General features: G+C 44.2%; 1 protein-coding gene across 1 annotated transcript in view; it reads left to right on the forward strand.

Annotated features, from left to right (window-relative positions):
* Positions 1-23,797, forward strand: part of FER1L5 (fer-1 like family member 5) — a 495,517-nt gene that overhangs the window by 156,163 nt on the left and 315,557 nt on the right. Inside the window, exons 29-30 of the mRNA XM_029603280.1 lie at positions 14,468-14,579; positions 22,087-22,164. Coding sequence (XP_029459140.1) covers positions 14,468-14,579; positions 22,087-22,164 — 190 coding nt within the window. The remainder of the gene's footprint in view (positions 1-14,467; positions 14,580-22,086; positions 22,165-23,797) is intronic.

Here is a 23,797-nt window from a genome sequence, read left to right on the forward strand (position 1 = left end):
CAGACTGAAGCTGTAAAGTGTGCCTCACTGGTGGCTGCTTTGGCGTGCTGCAACTATGCCCAAAGAGGTTGATTTTAAAACGAGCGCGCGTGCGCCCATACACGCACATAGCGGCGCGCAAGGATACGCTGGAATTTTTTTTTGTGCGCACACTTGCACGCAATATGATTTAAAATGCACCAACTGTGCATAAACATGCTCCTGATTTTCAGAGGTTACTCAAGTACAGCTAGTGCGCACGTGTCTTCCATAAGACCATGTCAGCTTTTACGCGTGTATGTCAGTGAATTTTAAATCATGTTTGCCTGAGGCACATTCCCAGGTTTGCCATTAGTCCAGTTAATAGCGAGGTCTTTCAGACCCCTCTGGTTCTTCATCCCACAGGTCCCCAGTTGAGCTGGACCCCTCACCCTGTCCTGTAAGCCCTAAACCTCGAGTTCTACAGACTTGTTCCTCACCGGGAGCGGCAGTAAAGATACGCGGAGATCTGGTGTATGCACTCTGCTGTTTTTGGTTTTAAAATTCGGAGTTGCGTGCATAAGTCTTGGCCCCCCACCCTGGAACGCCCATGCCCTGTCCATGCCCCTGCCCCTTTATCCGCTCCCTTCTTCCTTATGCATGGGTACATGCGCACATATTTTGCAGCTTTCTAAAATCTACCTTGCTCACACTCAGCCTGCATACGTGCATATTTATTTATTTATTTATTTATTTACTTTTATAAGAACATAAGAACATAAGAAAATGCCATACTGGGTCAGACCAAGGGTCCATCAAGCCCAGCATCCTGTTTCCAACAGTGGCCAATCCAGGCCATAAGAACCTGGCAAGTACCCAAAAACTAAGTCTATTCCATGTAACCATTGCTAATGGCAGTGGCTATTCTCTAAGTGAACCTAATAGCAGGTAATTGACTTCTCCTCCAAGAACTTATCCAATCCTTTTTTAAACACAGCTATACTACCTGCACGAACCACATTCTCTGGCAACAAATTCCAGAGTTTAATTGTGCGTTGAGTAAAAAAGAACTTTCTCCGATTAGTTTTAAATGTGCCCCATGCTAACTTCATGGAGTGTCCCCTAGTCCTTCTACTATCTGAAAGAGTAAATAACCGATTCACATCTACCCGTTCTAGACCTCTCATGATTTTAAACACCTCTATCATATCCCCCCTCAGTCGTCTCTTCTCCAAGCTGAAAAGTCCTAATCTCTTTAGTCTTTCCTCATAGGGGAGTTGTTCCATTCCCCTTATCATTTTGGTAGCCCTTCTCTGTACCTTCTCCATCGCAATTATATCTTTTTTGAGATGCGGCGACCAGAATTGTACACAGTATTCAAGGTGCGGTCTCACCATGGAGCGATACAGAGGCATTATGACATTTTCCGTTTTATTCATCATTCCTTTTCTAATAATTCCCAACATTCTGTTTGCTTTTTTGACTGCCGCAGCACACTGAACCGACGATTTCAATGTGTTATCCACTATGACACCTAGATCTCTTTCTTGGGTTGTAGCACCTAATATGGAATCCAACATCGTGTAATTATAGCATGGGTTATTTTTCCCTATATGCATCACCTTGCACTTTTCCACATTAAATTTCATCTGCCATTTGGATGCCCAATTTTCCAGTCTCACAAGGTCTTCCTGCAATTTATCACAATCTGCTTGTGATTTAACTACTCTGCACAATTTTGTGTCATCTGCAAATTTGATTATCTCACTCGTCGTATTTCTTTCCAGATCATTTATAAATATATTGAACAGTAAGGGTCCCAATACAGATCCCTGAGGCACTCCACTGTCCACTCCCTTCCACTGAGAAAATTGCCCATTTAATCCTACTCTCTGTTTCCTGTCTTTTAGCCAGTTTGCAATCCACGAAAGGACATCGCCACCGGTGTTCGATTTTACATATCACATCGGTTTACATTTAAACAAAATTTGCAGGAACTTATGCGTTACCTTTGTCAAATACATTAAACATTTAAATATGGGGATTGTTAACAAGGGATATAAAAGAACATGGGGAATGGCTAACACTACGGGATGCACGAAGGGATGCACAAAGGGGAGTGCCCCTTCAGCGCACGACGCCTGGTGTTCTGGCGCCGTTTAACGTCCGTCACAGTCCTCAGTGACATCATATGTGGGCACTTTTTAAAAAAATCAACCTGAAAGTGAGACAGAACTTCTGCTATTATATCACAAATGTGAGCAGAGGTGCAAAGCCCAGGAACTGAACACTGTGAGGTAAGATAGTCAGTGCTGCGGCAAGCAGCAAGATTAACCTGATAAAGTATCCGGTGAAATTTACCCAAAAATTCAGCAGCACTTATATGGCCTAAGTGTTTCTAAATATACTCAAATAAAGTGTTCACCGACCAGAATTGTCAAGGTATCTTTGCCGCAGAGCACTGAATATCAGTGCCCCAACCCTAACTCTTCTTATGCAGTTGAATTTTTGAAAACAAATGTTTGTCTGGATAATTCCTGAAGTGTGAAACAACCAAATATATTTTATTTAAAGTTTTTTTTTATACCTTCCTACACCCCTTATGTGCTATCATCGTGCTATCATCGGTATAAAAAAAAAACTTTAAATAAAATTTATTTTATTTATTTTTAATTTTTATATACCGGAATTCCTGTATACAATACAAATCAGTCCGGTTTACATGAAACAAAAAGATTGCCCTGGTCTGGGAGGTCATACCGGGGTTTTTTTTTACAAAGAACATTGAACAATAACATATAATACATAGAACAATAAAATATAATACAATCCTTGAACATTGAACAATAACAATAAATACTTAAATATTTTCATAATTAAATTAAAATTAAGCCAATTAGCATGTTAAACTTAAATTAAACGTAAAATTAAATTTAAATTTAATTTTGGATAATATTGTATATTGTTAACTGTAATACAAAATATTCCTAAGTTCAGTCAGGATAAGGCGCTTAGTTAAATTCTTGAGATTGGAATGCTTGCCTGAAGAGCCAGGTTTTTAACTTTTTTTTGAACTCTGGTAGACTGGGTTCGAGGCGTAGGTCTGGGGGGAGAGCGTTCCAATGGTGTGGTCCTGCAGTTGAGAGTGCTCTTTTTCTTAGTAATGATGTTGCTGGAGGGGCGAACAATGAGCCTCTGTAGGCGCTTCTGATGGAAATAATTGAGCTCATGAGTGTTCCTGCTGTGCTGCAGAGGGACTGAACCTCTGACAGTTCCTGGTAGTTTTTGCTCTACAATAAGCCACATGAACTGAGCCCTTGGCAGATGCTGCTGGATGGTAGCCCCAGGAACCAGGCCCCTGGAGGTTTCTGCTGTATGATATGAACCAGAACTGATCTCCTGGATATTCCTGTTATTACAAGCACAAGGACTGAGCTCCTGACAGTTCCTGCGGTGCAATAAGAACAGAGAATGAGTCCCTGGGAGTTCCTGCACTATAGCTTCTAATCATCCACCCATCACGTTTCCCTCATGCTCCTACCTACAAAGCCCTCCTTGCTCCAGACTGTAGGAGAGTTCTCACCTTTCTGTATAGCATCGGCTGAACCCCTTAGACAGTCCATCCAGTTGTGGTTTATTTTTAGTCCCAATAACAAGAACAGGTTAAATTAGCCTAAGCCCCCGAATCCAGACTTTCCTGAGGATATTCAGTTTCCTGAGGATATTCAGTTCTGATGTAAACCGGTATGATGTAACTACTAATACCGTACCGGTATAAAAAAGCTTTAAATAAATAAATAAAAATAAATATAACTGACCAGTTCTTAATCTGGCCCTATCCCCATTCAGCTCTTGCCTGTGCTAATTAGTGTACAATTAGCACCCAGACTTGTCCATCAAAATCTGAACTGAGACCAATTTATACCAGTCACTACCGATATACTCTGTATTCCTATGCTTGTCCAGTCCTAGCAGTGACTGGCGAGGCATCCAGGAACCCATTCCCTGAGCTGCCCTGTCCTAAAGAAGAGAGACTCTTTATCTCTGTGCCCATCCACTGAGCCACCCAGACTTTCAGGTGGCAGGTTCTGTATCCCTGTGCCCATCCACTGAGCCCAGCCTGTGCAGGAAGTGGAATGCCCTATAGCCCCGTATCCGTCCCCTGAGCCAGCAAGTCCTGGAGCTGAAGGATTCTGTATCCCTGTGCCCATTCCCTGAGCTTTGTAGGTCCAGCTGTGGGGTTCTGCCTTCATCTTTTTTATGTTTTTGCATTCACTTCAGACCCTTTGTCCTTTTCCTGACAGCATGCAGCAAAAGGAGCAGCAGATATAAATAAGAAGTCCCTAGATCCTTCTCTGGATGCATGGGAGTATGCACCATTATTTGGCTGGAAGTTCCATCTGAAACTGCGCGCCAATGACATTTACCGCCGTCGCTGCTGGCGTAGGATGCTCACACCCATGGAAAATATAGGCTCAGCTGCTGCCTTTCTTTTGGAGGGGTCTATGGTAAGAACAGTTTGTTTCTTAAGAATGGGAGAGGATCATGCAAGAGCGGGAGTGACCGGTTAAAAAATGAAAAGGCTTCAGGTTACTAAACGATCTCCAGTTTTTCATTGCTCTGGTCCTGTCGATCAGAGACCGCAGTGGGCAGTGAGTGGCTGCATCCCTGTAAGACCCACCTGTGATTAACCAGAAGTGGCATTGATAACCTAGAGAGACTGCCTGGACTGCAAGCAGCCTGTGGATAAAAGGATTAATTAGGAGGAGGGGAAGCACATCTAACCTTCAACCCTCCTACTTTAAGGAAACACACCTCAGTTTCCCAGGGTGCCACAGCAATTGGCGCATAATTTCCCTTTTCTTGCAGAATCACAGAAAATGGCCTTTTCCCTCATCTCACCACAGACGCTGGCCTTCTCCTCCCCCCTGCCACTCTGCTACCACTGGCTTTTTTCCTCATTCCTCCTCCCTTCTCCTTCCACCCCCTACCTTGCCAACACCAGCCTCTCTCCTCCCAACCTCCTCCAGCTTCCCCACGGTTAGCAGTGGCAAGTTCTGCTCCTTCTCTGATCTTGTGAGTTTGACCAGCAGCAGCGTCTCACAGAAAGCAGAGACATGTGGCTTCAGAGGAGGATCAGAGCTGCCGCTAACAGCCAGGGAGCCCAGGGTGGGGCAGATGAGGCGGCATGTGGGTGATGATGGTGGGAGGGAGGAAAGAGGATGTTGTCTGCAGGGAGAAGGAGAGAGGCTGGGAGAGAGGAATAAAGATTGCATGAGTCAGTGATGGAGGTGGTGAAGAGAGAGGTACCTGGAGGGGGAGAGGCAGAAGACATGGGACAGAATAAGGAGAAGAGGAGACACCCACAGGAGAGAGGAGACATGGAAAGAGAAGTCACATAGGGAGAGGAAATACATGAAAAGGAGGAGGAGGTCACAGGAAGGGAGAAAACTTAATAGGCAGAATGTGGGCAGAGAATAAACAGGAAGAAAGGAAGGGGAAGAAAAGTGACAGGAGGAGAAGGAGGAAAAGAAGGAAACAGGCTGTGAGATGATGCATGGAAAGAGAGAAAAGAAAGAAATGAAAAGTAAGAAAAGAGGGATAAAAGAATTAATGGGAAACCAAGACAAAAAATTGTCCATACACTTAAAGATAGAACAGCTTTCGTTTTTCAATAAAAATGTTTATAAAATGAAAGATTTTCTACAAAATAGCCCTTTCTGGGCATATTAGCTAATATAGGGGGCAATGTTTGTTTGTTTATTTATTTATTTATTTAACATTTTTATATACCGGGATTCATGCAGAATTTGCATATCATCTCGGTATGTTCAAACTATACATTTTGTAAAACAGTCAGCAGGTACTTTTTACATGTTGACTTTGCGCACTTTGTTAAAGCAAACTCCCGCATACCTCTGCTTTGGAGCTTGCAATGGGCATTACAAATACATTTACTTTTTCTGCAGGTACATTTAAATGGAAAATAATGCAGTTAGATTTGAATGCAATTTCTGTGCATACTTCTCCTCTGACCTAACACATGCCTGGGAACACCTCCTCTAACTGCAGCTAACAATCCATGGTGTAGAATAACACGCACAGTTTTTAACTATATTGCAGGAAGACAATTTTCAGATGGCTTGTTTTGTGCATATAAATCGTTATTTACTTGTGTAAATGGCTTTGACAATTGTCCTTCAAAACTGTATGCAAATTTATGCAATTATCCCACAGGATGGCCACGGAATCTACAAATCTGTGATGCAGAATCTACCCCTGACCACCACAGAAAAATAGAACATAATGGCAGATAAAGAGCACACAGCCCATGCAGTCTTCCCTCTATCCCTCCTTCCTAGCTTTACAAACACTTCCCCTTCTTCAGAGATCATCTGTGCTGGTCCCATGAGTACCTGATAAACAGCCTGAGCAAGGGGGTGCATGGAGGAAGCCGTCTAGGCCAGGGCGTGTGTGTGTTCTGGGTGAAGCACCTTGGCCATAAGGACATTTCATTTAAAAAAAAGAGTTATTGTTAATTCAGAGCATTCTGCTTGATGCACTGAACCATGTGGATTCTAGAAGTGATCAAGCAGAAGGAAAAGGTTATATGCACTGCATGTAATACAATATGTTGCATTGCCCTTCACCATCTGCCACCTGTGGTTCCTGCACAGATAAGAACATAAGATTACAAACTGGTTAAAGTGGTTTACAAACTGGTTAAAAGACAGAAAACAGAGGGTAGGATTAAATGGGCAATTTTCTCAGTGGAAAAGGGTGAACAGTGGAGTGCCGCAGGGATCTGTAGTTTTCAATATATTTATAAATGATCTGGAAAGGAATACGATGAGTGAGGTTATCAGATTTGCGGATGATACAAAATAATTCAGAGTTGTTAAATCACAAGCGGATTGTGATACATTACAGGAGGACCTTGCAAGACTGGAAGATTGGGCATCCAAATGGCAGATGACATTTAATGTGGACAAGTGCAAGGTGTTGCATATAGGGAAAAATAACCCTTGCTATAGTTACACAATGTTAGGTTCCATATTAGGAGCTACCACCCAGGAAAAAGATCTAGGCATCATAGTGGATAAAACTTTAAAATCGTCGGCTCAGTGTGCTGCAGCAGTCAAAAAAGCAAACAGAAAGTTAGGAATTATTAGGAAGGGAATGGTTAATAAAATGGAAAATGTCATAATGCCTCTATATCACTCCATGGTGAGACCGCACCTTGAATATGTTATGGTTTTGAGGTGTTTGAGTGGATTCTTGAGTACTGTGGCGATGACCACGCCCACGGGGAGGAGCCCCATGAGGAACCACAGTACTAGGCTAGACTCGAGACATGCAAACACAGAGATTTGTCTTTTATTATACAGCTGAGATATACCACCAGAGATGGCAGTAGTGAGGTGATCCAGGGTTAGCAGTCCAGGGACCCTCGGCAGAGGAGACCGGTCTCACAGAGATAGTATAGGGAGATCTGGATGCAGGTTCCCAGTGCAGCAGAGCTATAGATGAGATAGACTGAGAATGTTAGATTATTCACTAACAGGCCGATACAGTACAGTGCGCTCCGGCGTTTGGACTTGCATTTTCGACGCGCTACCTTTACCCCTCATTCAATAAGGGGTTGAAAACGCACGTCCAACCCCCCGAAACTAATAGCGCCCGCAACATGAAATGCATGTTGATGGCCCTATTAGTTATTCCCGCGCGATTCAGTACGTAAAATGTGCAGCCAAGCCGCACATTTTACTTTCAGAAATTAGCGCCTACCCAAAGGTAGGCGTTAAATTCTCTTGGCACTGGGAAAGTGTACAGAAAAGCAGTAAAAACTGCTTTTCTGTACACCCTCAGACTTAATATCAAGGCAATATTAAGTCGAAGGTCCCAAAAGTTAAAAATAATTAAAAATAAAAAAAATAAAAAATTTAAAATCGGCCCGCAGCTCGCGGGTTGAAAACCGGACGCTCAATTTTGCCGGCGTCTGGTTTCTGAACCCATGACTGTCAATGGGTTTGAGAACCGACGCCGGCAAAATTGAGCGTCGGCTGTCAAACTTGCTGACAGCCGCCTCTCTTGTCAAAAAAGAGACACTAGGGACGCACTAATGTCCCTAGCGTCTCTTTTTACCGCAGGCCTTCATTTAAATACTGAATCGCGCGCACAGGAGAGTGGCCTGTGCGCGCCGGGTGAGTGAGCGCTCGCCCGCTCTCCTGCGACTTTTACTGAATTGGCCTGTAAGTTGGTGGCTGTATAGGTGAAGATCCCAGCAGGCAGAAATAGTTGTATACAGGCACCGAGCCAGGGAGAGCAGGCCCTCGAGGAGCGAGTACCTGATCCCAGATTGGCACCTGAAAGAAAGCAAAGGGCCCCCGAGGAGCGGGTACCCAAGTTAGAGAAATACCCAGAAGGGCGGAGAGAGCTTCCAGCGGCAGCAAGGACGTGGCAGAGTAGCTCAGACTGGAGGCTTTCCATCCATTCACGATCCTTGCTAACTCAAATAGCTAGCAACAAAGGGCAGGCTAAATACCCGGATGGCATGCCACTGCTGGTACTTGAGTCGGGGCCTCGCCGCGCGCATGCCCTTAGGCTTCTGGGAAACATGGCAGAGTGCAGCATCTTGCCGGTCCGGGGACGCAGGAGGATGGTGGCAAGATGACGCCATGGCAGCCAAATATCCAACAAGCAAAGAGGGAGTCACCACAGAGGTAAGGTGGGTGGGGTGGAGACGTCGGGCAGCGATGGTCGCAGCAGTACCCCCCTGCAAAGGGCGATTTCCTCTTCGGGTACTAGACTTGGGTTTTGAAGGATGCGCGATGTGGAACTGACGAAGCATCTCTTTGTCCAGGATATTGGTCTGAGGCTCCCAAGAGTTTTCTTCGGGGCCAAAACCTTCCCATTTCAGAAGGTATTCCCAAGTATTGCTCTTTTACGAACATCCAGAATCTCTTCGACTTTGAATTCTAAATCGTCTTCTGCATTGATGACAGGTGGGTCTTGAGATTTGGAAGAGAATTCGCTGAGATTATGGATGTGGAGACCAGGTGGTAGCTTCAGATGGTAGGTGACTTTGCCAATACGTTGAAGGACTGGGAATGGTCCCACGTAGCGAGGAGCGAACCGAGAGGAGGGTAGTTTAAGTCTGAGGTGCTTGGTTGACAACCAGACCTTGTCTCCTGGCTTGAAGACTTTTATTGTCAGGGTAAAGATCTATTTGCATGGTAAACTTGGTACACAAATGTACGACCGATTTTATACCATGCATGCGGCCTCGGAGGGAACTTCCCTACCCCCCCCACCCCACCTTCCCTTCTCTTCCCCTAACTCTCCTGCCACCCAGCCCTAAGCTAAATCCCCCTAAAAAATGTATCTTATCTAGTTACGCCTGCCTTGGGCAGGCGCAAGTTGCGCGCGCCAGCCAATGGCCACCCCGCGATCCCGGGCACAGCAACAAATGGCCGCTGTGCTTGGAGGCTCCAGCCCCGCCCCCGCCCTGCCCCTTTTTTCAAGCCCTGGGACTTATACGCATCCCGAGGCTTTATGCGCGCCGCTGGGCCTTTCGAAAATAGGTCTGCAGTGCGTAACCCCGCCCTACGCGCGTAAGGCTTTGAAAATCTGCCCTATAATGATTAAAATAAAGCGGAAGAAAGGAAAAACATTAGAAAATAAGGAATAACGACATGAACAAAACTCAGATTTTGGTACTGGCCCTTATTGTCCGTGGTCAGCTTTCATTTCTGGCCTGGTGACAGGATACCGTATATTTTGCTGCTATAACTGCAGATTCTCCTCTTTCTTGTTCATTCTTTGGTGGGAAGTTTTGGATTTTCTCTGTCAGTGTTGGAAAATGTGTGTCTCTGCTATTTTTGTATTTTGCATATTACAGGAGGAAATGCATTTCTGTTTTTATTTCTCTAGTGTTGCATTGCATACAGAGTCTGACTTTTTGGGGTTTCCAGTTCAGTTTTTGTCTGCATATTTCTGTTTCTGGCCTGTGATTACCTATCCTATAGTTGGTTAGGGGCTGTCTGTTTATTGTATTTGTGGATGAGGTCAGATATTTTGCTAGCATGAATTTTTGTGTATGTATGGATCTCTAGCAGTCAAGCTTATTCTGTTTTTCAGTTTGCACCTCCCAATAGGAGGTATATTGATGTTCTAGGCCACGTTGCTATATTTGCAACTACCTCTTTCTATTGCAGTTCATTTCAATAGCAGCACACTCTCTCTCTCCTCGGCAGCCCTGGAAGGGGGTTTCATTCATCATATCCCCTCTCAGTCGTCTCCTCTCCAGGCCAAAGAGCCCAAACCTGTTTAGCCTTTCTTCATTAGGAAGCCATTCCATCCTCGTAATCAGTTTTGTTGCCCTTCTCTGAACTTTTTCTAGGTCAGTTATATCTTTTTTGCTGCTTACTAGTCTTTCAAGCGATCACACAGCTTATGACACAGTTTGCTTTTCTTGTTCTTGTGTCAGAAAGCAAAAAGTTGGAATCTTACGCACAGAGATGTCAAATATTATGTAGTGATAACAATGGAAAGCCAGAGACGGTAACTTTTAAACATATTCCTGCATTCGTAGGCCTACTCCCAAGAACATGGCCATTTTATAACATACGCGCGTGTATACCATTACCAGTTTTACCAGTTCATTCCCAGTTCGTCCTGGTATTTTATTTATTTAAAACCTTTTCTATACTGTCATTAAGTTATATACCATCACAACGGTTTACAGGAAGGCACATAAATTAATGCTGATAAATGTATACGATCATACATTCTAAACAGGTGCCATAAAGATTCGGTTACATAATTTCATGATAAATACTATTTGGTGAATGTGATAAATCTTGTCCTTTTATACATGTATCATTTTTAATTACAAGTATAATTTTATAAACTGTATATTTCCTCTTATGTTAGCAGTGAGATAAAATAATAAAAATGCGCACATATTGAGTTAAGTGCTATGTGCAGATGTTCTACTGCCTGCTCCCTTCTACTTTCTATTCTCCATTCTCTTTGTGATAAGCTTGTTTAAAAAGCCAGGTTTTTAAACTTTTTAAAAAGTTTTGAGGTCTCTTTGTAATCTGATTTCTAGTGGTATGGTGTTCCATAGTATAGGTCCTGCTAATGATACCCGTTCTCTAACTTTAGTCTTGCTATTCTGACAGAAGGGACAGTAGGAATAGGACTTCCAAACCCTTCTGTTTTAATAGTCTCCCTTCTCTCCTGTTAGCCTCAATCCTTAACTCCCCCCCCCCCCCCCCCGATCTGTCTATTTATCTTTATTTTATAAGTTGCACATCGTTCATAGCTGAAGTAAAGTTATGCGGCAGGGGAAGCCGGCGCGTGCCTTTGCACATAAGTATTTACGCGCAGATGTCAATGCGCAATCCAGGAACGCCCGTGCCCCGCCCAGGCCCCACCCACTCCCTGCCCTTTTTTGGGAACTTTTCATTTGTGTGCATGGCGGCAAGTACGTGCGTATCCAGGCAGCTTTTTAAAATCGCTCAGTGCGCACCGGCCCGCCTTGTGCGCTTATCTTCCGGTTTTGGTGCACGCCTGGCTGTAAAAATTCACCTGATGGTGAGAATCATGTGTTGTGCCTGCAGCAACTCAATGCACAGCATGTCAGGTAGTTCTTCAGAAAGTTGCACTTTGCTGTCTTGGTTACTGAAGGTCACTTTCAGAGATAGTCCATGTCTGCAAAAAAACCCCCCAAAAAACAAAACACAGTTCTCCATGGATGTTTTAAAACAGTCTGGCAGAAACTTGCAAGGATTTGGTGTAAAGGATTCTCCTTTCATTGTGTTCACTATCCAGCAGAGTATATTTCAAACTTACTTAGAGATGAGCAGAAAGTAATGGTTGATTCTGTGCTGGGTAGTGAACACAGTAAAATGAATCAAGGCACATCACACTATATAAATGCTCACTGTTTCCATGCCCCTGTGTTCTCAAACTAATTTTTTTAAAGAGTGGATTGTACAAGGAAGGCACAGGTAGAGCCCATATAGCACTTGCGCGCCCACAGTGAGAGACTGTCACAAATCACACAGGACAGTCTTTTTCTGCTCTGGCATGAGTGAAGACTTAGTTCTAGGCTGGTAACGAGCACGGAAGCAACATAATGACAGTAATAATGTGCTAGTCATGAAGTTATTCTTAAGGCAATAATTCTGGGAACTGGCAAAATGAGCTCTGGTGAAAAAGCCTTTAGGAGGACAGGGGGCAATTTTCAAAACTAATTCCCCGGCTACTTTCTCACACAGACTTTGCACCAGTTCTGAAAGAAAAAGTGCGAGCATGCTTTCTCTTTGTAAAAGTACCCACAGAGATTTGCACTTCCCTGTTTTGCAGATTCTTTTCCCCTGAAAAACAACAGACCTAGTTTTGAAAATGGAAATGGCCACATGCTTTCGCTCACATCCCACCTAACTTTCCTGTGGGTAAAAGCAGGCCCGCTGTCTATCCTTGTGCATACTTTTACCTGTGTACAGGATGGGAAATTTTTAGACAGCCTGTCTGCCTGGGTAAATGGCTTTTGAAACCTACCATCTGTGAGGATAATTTTAAAAGCCATTTCTGCAGGTCACTCGGTGCTTTACCTGCAGATAATAATAAGCTTATAGAAAATTGCTCTCCCCTTACACACGAAGTGCCCCTGCGCACGTAACTTCCCCTGCGGTGAGACGACGTGTTTCCAGAGCTGGGGTTTTGGAGGGGCTTACACTTACAGACATTCTTTTGAAATATGGATGTATTTTTCCTTGGAAAACCTATCCACATAAATTAGCAGGTGTACATGTGTGCAGGTAGTTTGACCGGGCCAGTTTTGAACATGAAAATGCACTCATACTTTTACTTTGAAAACTCATGCAAAATGCACAGGCAAAAAGTGCACGCCGACTTCACACCAATGTGGCAGTTAGAAACTATATAAACAAAAGTAAATTACGCAGTTATTCTCCATGTCCTGGTTTCAGAATGCTAACGTACGTCCAGAAGCATCCACCGGCACTGCTTTTGTTAAAGTTAATTGTGTGGCAATGAGTTACTTCCATGGACTATTTCTTTTCCAAAGCCATCAGCCCCATCACGAGGGCAATAGTCCCAGTCTAGTGCAGCCAGCAAATCTGTTCCAGCTGTCAAAAAAAAAAAAAAAAAAAGGCCCTAAGCAGTGGTAGGAAGGGCAGCACCCCATAGACAGCTTTGTTATTTTACCAGACCCGCACTAGGAAGAGGATTCATCATGCTAATAGTGTTGTTCCTTGCTTTAGAAAGCACTCCTCTACTCCCTCATTTAGTCCTTCCACAGAGAAGTCTGGGGCCAGTCATGCTTCATCTGACAGTAAGAACAGGTCTGAGATGTAAGTAAAGTCAGAGACTGACGAGCACGAGCAGCAAGATCTTGTTATATTGGGATGGGAGAAATTGAAAGTGGCAAAGAGGTCAATTTTCAAAGGGTTCAGATTCCTAACTTTTTAAGTTAGGATCCTCTGTTAGCCCTTTTGAAAATGTATTAAGGCTGAGTGCTTAAATCTAATCTTTTAGTTTCTCTAGAATCCTGAATTTAGGAGCCCAAAATGTAGGTGGCTATAAGGTAAGTGCTAGAGAGGGAAAAAGAGTTACTACCTGGCACTGATTTTTAGCAGTAGGCATCTAACTTAAGAACCTAAGTCCAGGCAAGTGAATAGCTGGCCTAAAATTTAGACCCCCTAAGTTCTAGGTCCCTAAATTGAAATTAATTTTCAGCTGAAAATGTAGGCTCCTAAGTTTGGCTGGAAATAGATTACCTAAATGTGGGTGCTGAGCTTTTTTCAGAATACCAGCCTCAAAGCCTCTGGAGCTATTCGTTTTATAAGAAAGCGATTGATGTTAGCAGAGATGGCGACTGCTCAACTGGCAGTGCTGACAGGTCCAGCAGCGAGGGCATAAAACTAGAACACTTTCCAGGGGAAAAGATGTTTCCCAATGATTACTGGAGATTTTCTGCACTTATGATGGCTGATTAGGATCCTCAGGTCCATTCAGGCTGCCATTTTCCTTTCCCATTACAATAACAGGCTCTCATCCTGAAAAGAATGATTTACTTAGGAATAGTGTAACTGGCTACTCCATTTTCACTTATTCTGTATTGGAATTGTGCAGATATTTGAGTTTGTTCAAATGTACAAACGCTTTGCAGAAAATTTAGTACAGTTTGCTGTAAAAAAACAAACCAAAAAACAACCTCCAAACCAACATGCAATTGACCAAGTAGAGATTTTTCCTTTTCAAAAGAGGGTCCATAATGAGGAGCACCATAGAAAAAAATATATATTTTCCATCACCTCTCTTACTCCAGCCAGCATCTGCAAGCAAGTTCACAGTTGAAAAGCTAAGGGAGTGAGGTAGCAGAGTATCAACAAATCAAGGCTGTGCCAATTACAATATGTAACCATAAGAGATATACTGAGGGAGCTTTAACAGTTCATCTCCATTCTCTGCTCAGGGCGTTCAACTTGATGACCTGGAAAACGAGAAGATAAAAGAGGCAGATAAGAAACAGCAGGCATGTGACATCCTACAGCTAAATACTCCCATCATCAACTGCATTCATCAACGTAAGTAACAAACACTAATACTATAGCTTAAGTCTCTCATAATCTTCTCCATCATCTTCCTCACGGGGTACATACAATAATGGATAGGGTTTCTCTAATAGATAAGGATCCTCCTTTCCAAATTTGTTTGGTGGGTTCTAGAATTCGGTCATGCAGATGGTGAAGCGAACCTTAAGAGCAACAGCAGGAACAGAGCATGAAGCTATTCTCTTAGACTGGATAGGAAGGACTCCCTTCAGTTCTGCTCCATGAACTCCGATCACAGACTTCACCCCAGTACTGGCTGAGTAATGTAGCAGACACCAAGTTTCACATTTCTACCAGTTAACTTTATTTTTACTGGATGAACCAACCCACAACTGTATACATGGATGTGAAGGAGGTTACATTTTGGATAACTGAATACATCAGAAATTCTTGGGCTTCCAAATAGAATCACACAAAATCCCAATTTACTTAGGAACATAATGGTACATTCCTTCTCTTCAATACCTTTCTCACAAAACTGCTTTTCCCATGGACCAACCTGAAAGGACAGTTTACTCTGTCACATTCTTCATATGCAGTACCATATTCCCAACCCTGCTGAGGACAGGGGTTCGCCATTTAGCACACCCAGATCAACATTCACATCTAATGGGGACGAAAGGCAGCTCTCAGTCACGTGAGTTAGTCACACTCCTGTTTAGGGTGCCCGCCACCCGGTTTTGCAGCCTGTTGTAGTGTCCAGTTACAAGGATAACCGGACACTGTGAAACCCGGTCAGGCAAGGCCAGGGGCCAATCAGAGGTGACAGCCTGGCAGCGTTCCAATCACCTGCCTGTTTTCGGGGCTCGGTTTGGTTCTCCTCCTCCTCTGCCTCTCCCACAGCTGTGTGGCACTTGTTTCCAATTCACGCTGTGCTCCTGGGAGTTGCAGAGGAATAGGAGAGTCGAACTGAGCCCCAAAGACAGGCAGGCAGAATCTGCCTAGGAAAAAATCAACGTTCAATTTGAAAGGTAAAAAGAGGGTGGTGGAGGGGGGGGGGGGGGCTGCAGCCAGCTGCCCCTCCCCCCTGGCCCCCAAGTGCCCGGTCCTGCTCCATGGAAATGTTGGCAGCCCTACTCCTGTGGTCTTCAACCTCCCTTACAATTTTAACTCCACATTCTGTGGTGCAGGTTTCCCAGACCGCTAGCTTCAAGAAATACTCTGAGGTACTCCTCCTCTTCTGGGATTCACCCCACTCCTGAACTCCTGGCGCACTGCCTCAGAGGGAGGAATGACCTCTTCTTCCTTTCATCTTCTTGTTATGTCTCTCCTTCATCTCATGGTTAGTTCTTTGGGAGGAGGAAGAAACCCATTCCATTCCACTCCACTCCACGGCCATGGGACTCTTCCCTTGAGGGGAAGAGTCCCTACAAGGTCCCCCTCCCAGCTGGGCGTCTCGGGGCCCCAGCAGCCTCCAGGCTGGCTAATCCAGCCGGTTACGTGCTGGAGGTCCCCCATTACCCGCCCTTGCCTGATAAGGGCAGAAACCAAAAGGACACAAACTCACCAAAAATTCCCACTTTCATAGCTCCTGCTACACTTTAGTCAATCAATAGAGGAAACTCAACAACTTAAGGGAATAAATACACCATTTCCTCATGGACAAAAATGCAAAAAAATAGAAAGATTTCTCAAACAAGAAATTTAATTGGCATCTAAAATGCTTGCTATCTTATATGACGCTATCGTTAATTCTAGTAAATGCACAGTCTTTAACAAAAAAGATCATTATTATCAATGGCCTGTTGGTAGATATTCAACCTGCAATATGTTGTATAACTGAAACTGGTTAAAAACAAGTGATACTGTATTAACTAATCAAATCAATCATCATCTATATAATGTTACCTCTGTTTGCTCTGTTAACTGGTTACCCCTTGTTTACTGTAAACCGGTACGATAAGACCTGGTCTTGAGCATCGGTATATTAAAAGAATTTAAATAAATAAATAAATTAAATACCAATATTAGGATGCAAACAGCCGGATTTTAAATCAGCCATGCACGTAGAAATTGCCATATACGCCTGTGGCCGGGCCCTGTGCATGCTGCGTACATTTTAAAAAGGGCCCAGCCACGCGCGTGAGTGACGCTACACGCATAAGTGCCGGGCCCTGACAAATGGACGGGCCGGGGGGTGGGGATGGGCGGACCAGGGGGCGGAGCGGGCCGGGACAGGGCTGTTCCTCGATGTCCTGGAGCCTCGCTCGCCGGCCAGCTGCTGGCGCTCACAAGTTACTTCAGGTCGGGACCTGAAGTAACTCGAAGGAAAAAAGGTAAAAACAAAAAGGGGGATTTAGAGGGTGGGGAGGAGAGGGGAAGGGAAAGGGGAAGGGAGGTTAGGGTAGGGGGTAGGAAAGGAATCAACTGCAGTATGAATGTTATCATATGAAATATTTATCAATTGCTCAGATAGTTTCTTGTTTAGATCATCTATATTCATGGGTTTATGGTATGAAAAGGATACATGCCCATCTTTTACTGGGCTGATTTTACTATGAATAGATAGGTTAGCAATAATAAGTTTATGGTCTGACCATGGGATAGTTTGTAAATCAAGATGATCTCGTTGGCGTGCAAATTTTCAACATTTTACCCCTCCTTTCGTGCACCTCCCACACATATGCGCACGGATTATAAAATCTGGCGCGTATGTGCACTTGGCCCACGTATGTTATAAAATTGTCGCATCCATGTGTGTGTGCCAGGTAGCGATCATGGATGGACACATGCGTGCACCTTTTAAAATCTACCCTAAAGGAGGGGGCTTAATGGTAACAGCTAAAAAAGAACTAAAATTTAACCTGCTAAAACCTGATATTGTACCACCATTTGAAATCATCATTTTAAAATCTGAAAAACTGAGTCTTTGTCTAGTATATTGTCCACCTGGAGTATTAGAATATAACAGTTCCCCCCCGATAGAAGTATTAACTAATAATATTACTAACCAAACTCCAATTGTTACCCTGGGGGATTTCAACCTACATATTGATGCCATTCCCAGATCAGCCCCATATGAAGGCCAGCCTAACCCTTCCCTTCCCTTCCCTCCTGGGCAATAGCCCTAGAGACTTGTCCTCAGTGCATGAGGACAATAAGTCACCTGGAGAGCAGGTCCTTGCTACAGGATCACTTCCTGCTATACCAGGGTAATGTTCTCCATCTGGGAGACCTTTCTGATCCAAGGCAGCACTGGGGCTGCCAGACTGGATTTGGGACTTGGCTACTATGTCCCTGAAGTTCTCATCAAGGTACCTCTCTGTTTGCCTCAGCTCCTCTAAGTCTGCCATTCTAGCCTCCAGAGATCGGACTTGTTCCCTGAGAGCCAGGAGTTCTTTGCACCGAGTGAGCCAAAGAGTCTGAAGGTTTCCCTGAAGAGGGAGCCAAAAGGGTCTGAACGCTTGATAGCGAAAGATCTGAAGACGAAGACATCAGAGGAATCTGAAGACAAGGACATTTGTACATGAAATATCTGGAACATCAGGAAATCTGGACTTCAACCCCCAGGGCACTCAGTCAACAGCATCGTGGAGGTGTCGAGAGAACTGGAGAACAAGATCTCTGAGACATCTGGACATCTGGACTTCAGACTCCCAGGTCACTCAGTCAAAAGCATCGTGGAGGCCCCGAGAGGCAGAACAACTGGATGATGGACTCAGGAAGAACAGGACATCAGAAAGTGAGGACTTCAGGAAGATCTGAAGGTAAGGACATCAGGAAGGTTGGATGACGAAGACATCAGAAGACAAGGACGTGGGATCCGGCGAGAGACCAGGACATAGAATGAAGTTGCAAAGGGTCAGGAACCACAGATGAAAACAAGGGAATTCTCACGAAGAACAGAGTGCCTTGAAGAAGCAGAGGAGGACATCAGAGACTCTGGATTGAAGAGCTGGAACAGAGGATCCAGGAGCAGTCCTGCTCCATGACTGACTCCTTGTGAAGGCGAAGAGGAACTGAAGGCTGAGCCCTTTTGTAGGGCTGAAGAGGAACGCCCAAGATGACATCATTAAGAGGAGCGAGGCGGACTGGCCCTTTAAATTCAGAAGAGAGGCGCGGCCTCATGCCTAAAGAAGAAGGTAGGACCTCGGACAGCGGCATCCATGCTGCGAAGAGGAAGCAGACCCGAGGCATCGTAGGTGGCTCCTGCCGCAGGAGAGAAGACAATGGCAGCTTCACGCCGCTGAAGAAAGAAGATGATGGCGGCCTCCAGGCCGTGTGAAGAGGAGCTCCAGGGTGGCCACCTGGCCACAGAAGAGGATGTCATTGGTGGCCTCCTGGCCACGGAGTGGAAGAGCTTCGGCGGTGGCCTAGCCACGAAGATGGCAGCGATGGCAACCTCCAAGCCGCACAGAAGAGGAAGCAGCGGCATTGATGGCGGCAGTCACCAGGCTGCAAAGGGAATGGCGGCAGCCTCCGGGCCGCATGGAAGCACTGCGGCAAGGCCCGCCATGCAGGAGCAGAATGTGGGTGGTCTCCACTAATGGAGATAATGTCTCTAATGTCCGGGTGGGTGCCCACCTCAGCACCAGTGATCATCAAACGGTATGGCTTCATATCACAAATAGGATATGGAGAAGTCGCACGAAGACCCGAGTTTTGCAGTTCAAAAACACGGACTTTGTTGAAATGGGGAAGTACCTGGAGGAAGAACTAGAAGGCTTGGAGAACATGAGAGATGTGGAACAACAGTGGGCAAACTAAAAGGAGCAATTACCAAGAAAACTAATCTATATGTTAAAAAAGTAAAGAAAAGCAAGAGAAAAATGAAACCTATCTGGTTCTCAAAGGAGGTGGCTGATAAAATAAAAGCTAAAAGAACAGCGTTTAAGAAATATAAAGGATCCCAAAGGGAGGATCACAAGGAAGAATATCTGGTGGAACTGAGGGAGATGAAGAAAGTAATCAAGACAGCAAAATGTCAAGCAGAAGAAAGGATTGCCAAAGAGGTAAAGCGAGGTGACAAAACATTTTTCAGATACATCAGAGAAAGGAGAAAAGTCCAAAGTGGTATAGTGAAATTGAAAGGTGAAAAGGATCAATGTGTGGAGAGAGACAAAGAAATGGCAGAAATATTAAACGAATACTTCAGTTCGGTGTTGACTAAAGAGGACCCTGGAGAAGGACCATCGCTAGTTAACAAGAAACTGGAGGGGAGTGGAGTAGATGAAACTCCGTTTACAGAAGAGAATGTATGGGAAGAGCTAGGAAAACTGAACGTGGACAAAGCCATGGGGCCTGATGAGGTTCATCCCAGGATACTGAGGGAGCTAAGAGATGTGCTGGCAGGTCCGCTGCGTGACCTGTTCAATAGATCCCTAGAAACGGGAGTGGTACCGAGTAATTGGAGAAGAGTGGTGGTGGTCCCACTTCACAAGAGTGGGAGCAGAGAGGAGGCTGGAAACTATAGGCCAGTTAGCCTCACCTCGGTGGTGGGAAAAGTAATGGAGTTGCTCCTGAAAGAAAGAATAGTGAACTATCTACAGTCAGAAGAATTGCTGGACCAGAGGCAGCATGGATTTACCTGGGGAAGGTCCTGTCAGACAAATCCGATTGACGTTTTTGATTGGGTGACTAGGGAATTGGATTGAGGAAGAGCGCTCGATGTCAACTACTTTGATTTCAGCAAAGCTTTTAATATGGTCCCGTACAGGAGGCTTGTGAATAAAATGAGAAGCTTAGGAATGAGTGCCAAGGTGGTGGCCTGGATTGCAAACTGGTTGATGGACAGAAGACAATATGCGATGGTACATGGAACTTACTCTGAAGAGAGAGAGGTGTTAAGCGGAGTGCCGCAAGGATCGGTGTTGGGACCGGTCCTGTTCAATATCTTTGTGAGCAACATTGCGGACAGAAAAGAAGGTAAGGTTTGTCTTTTTGCAGATGATAATAAGATCTGCAACAGAGTGGACACGCCGGAAGGAGTGGAGAGAATGAGATGGGATTTAAGGAAGCTGGAAGAGTGGTCGAAAATATGGCAGCTGAGATTCAAAGCCAAGAAGTGCAGAGTTGTGCATATAGGGTGTGGAAATCCAAAAGAACTGTATTCAATGGGGGGTGAAGGGCTGATGTACACTGAGCAGGAGAGGGATCTTGGGGTGATAGTATCTAACAATCTGAAGTCGGCGAAACAATGTGACAAGGCGATAACTAAAGCCAGAAGAATGCTGGGCTGCATAGAGAGAGGAATATCTAGTAAGAGAAAGGAAGTGATGATCCCCTTGTATAGACAGGGCCTTGGTGAGGCCTCATCTGGAGTACTGTGTTCAGTTCTGGAGACTGTATCTCCAAAGGGACAGAGACAGGATGGAGGTGGTCCAGAGAAGGACGACCAAAAAGGTGGATGGTCTTCATAAAATGACATGAGGAGAGATTGAAGAACCTAAATATGTATACCCTGGAGGAGAGGAGCAGGGGTGATATGGTACAGACTTTCAGATACTTGAAAGGTTTTCATGATCCATGGTCAACAACAAACCTTTTCCGTTGAAAAAAAATCAGTAGAACTATGGGTCACGATTTGAAACTCCAGGGAGGAAGACTCAGAACCAATGTCAGGAAGTATTTCTTCACAGAGAGGGTGGTGGATGTCTGGAATGCCCTTCCGGAGGAAGTGGTGAAGACTAAAACTGTGAAGGATTTCAAAGGGGCATGGGAGAAACACAGTGGATCCATAAAGGCTAGAGGATGGGAATGAATGGCAAGGAGAAATGTGGAAAAGAGGATTTGCATTCAGACAACAACCAACAAGAACTGAACTACACAGTCTGGGTAAACAAATAAGCGTGGGGGTAGCTTGCTTATTGCGCCAGTTACTACCCTAAACCAATTAAGCCTGATACTTCACTTTGCATGCATATACTGCGTTGCTCTCTGCATCAACTGCAGGGGGAAATGTGGAAAAGAGGATTTATATTCAGACAACATCCAACAAGGCATTGATCTGTGCAATTGGGGTAAACAAGCATCAAGGTAACTTGCTTGATGCGGCGATCGCCGATTACTACCCTTAACCATTAAGCCTTACGATTCACCTTTGATGCAACTCCAACATTACTCTCTGCATCAATGGCAGGGGGTGGCAGGAAATTCGAATCAAACAATTACCAACAAGGGTGAAACAGATAAGTATGAGAAAATAAGTGTGGGAGCTTGCTGGGCAGACTAGATGGGCCGTTTGGTCTTTTGCTGCCATCATTTCTATGTATCTATGTACATTTTGTGTGGCACTGACATTTGTAAAGGGATTACAGATACTCATTGCCAATCCTCTTATAGCCTTAGATTAGAATGCATTCCAGAGTCAACTTTTCTGTCCAGATTTGCTGCAATTAATTCCTATCGTGTTTGTTTTTTATTCTTGTTAATAGTCACCAAGAGTTTGTCTCAACCATTACTGGTTAGCAGTGATCTTTTACACAAGAGCCTGCAGTCACACTGATAGCTATATTAACACATTTTAACCTTTGTATTCCAGGTCCTATATTTTATCAGCTGTGCTGTTACATTTACCAAGCCCGACACTTGCTTCCTGCTCATCACAGGACCTTTGCAAGTAAGTGGCAGGGAGGTATGAGCCATAGAGGCTATAGTTTTGCAGGAAGGTATACGGTGATCACATAAAACTAACATGGAGGTATGAAGGATTCCTGTTAATGCTGGATGCTTGTTCTTCTGCCATTCCCTTATCATCCTTAAGGGTTGAAGTTGAAAGCCAGATCTATGGTAGTTAGTGTGAGGTTTAAACTGCAGCATCAGTGTGTTTTACTGATGCAGGAGATGGTATGGTAAGCTACCATATACTTGTGTGTGTATTAATTTGGAAGATTCAGTGGATGATGGGCGTGTTAAGCTGAAGTATTTGCATGTGTTGCACTAAAAGTTAGACTAGATTACAGTATTCAGTGCCAGTACGTAAGGTCCATAATCTGTGTGTAGGATTAAGCAAGCATTAAGGCATCCATTCCCAGTTTAGATCCGCTTCAGTATCTGCCCTGCCACTCAGTAGATATGCCTCCCATTCCCGGCTCTGGATCCTATTGAACAGGGCCTATACTGCCAAGCAAAAATATATCTTCTATGCCTATTTGAAGAGTCTATTCCTCAGAGTTTATATTGCTACACAGAAGGTGTGTGTCTTTTTCCCAGCTCAAATTCCTACTCATCCCATGCCTAGCTGAAGATCCTACTTTTCAGGGTCTGCATGGCCATGCAAAAGATATGGTTCTTATTCCCATCTCAGTATTCTATTCCTCAAGCTTACCACGCCTGAAAGTGCAGCTAAACTAGCACTGAAAACTCTTGTCCCATCCTACACTACAAGGGTAGATGTTTGGATAATTGGGTGTCGTTCTCTAAAGCCTCAGCACAGTAGCCAGTTTAAACATTGAAATAGCTGACTTATCCATGGAAATGTATATGAAAGGAAACATGAAAAACATAGAATGCCATGCATGAAGGCTCCCTGAAGAGAGCCATATGGAAGGTGTAAGCAGCAAACTATAACTACTTCAAGATGAATGATAGAAGGGAGAGTAAGGCGAGAGAGGCTGCATGATTACTTCAGGATAAGCAATTGATGGGAGGGAATAAGGAGAGAGAGGGTGCATGATTATGCTACTGTGAGCGATAGAAAAGTGGAAATAAAGAGAGAGACAATTCCTGATTAAACCTCAATGAGCAATGTAGGGGAAGGAGTAACATTCTGTTCCTTGTTACATTTGGTTCCAATTTCTATGTAAAGCTCGGTTAGCTATAATTTTGTTTTAATGTAAACCGATGAGATGTTCCCAACGTTCATCGGTATATAAATCTTCTAAATAAATAAATAAACAAGTGATCCTGTCTTCAACCTGGGCTTTCTTTTTCTAATTTCACTGTAGAGAAAAATGAAGATATAGATTGCTTAAATCTTTTCTATTTTTGTATAAACATGCATGCCCCAAAAGTAAGCTTTGACAAGGGGAAACTAATCATTCTGAGTAAGAGGGGTACAGCGATATGACTGCGTCATGACAATGTCCCACCTGGCAGACTTCAGCTGTGATTATAAAGCAAGACCTGTACAAGAGGACACTGTGATACCGGGGCATAAATTATATCAACATAACAGGGAAGATCAAATTGGTGGAGTGTATGTAAAGTCTGGCACAGAGTCAAGAAGGATAAAAAATCTTGCAGGAAACAAA

The sequence above is a fragment of the Rhinatrema bivittatum genome, chromosome 5 (assembly GCF_901001135.1).
Source record: "Rhinatrema bivittatum chromosome 5, aRhiBiv1.1, whole genome shotgun sequence".
Taxonomy (NCBI): Eukaryota; Metazoa; Chordata; class Amphibia; order Gymnophiona; family Rhinatrematidae; genus Rhinatrema; species Rhinatrema bivittatum.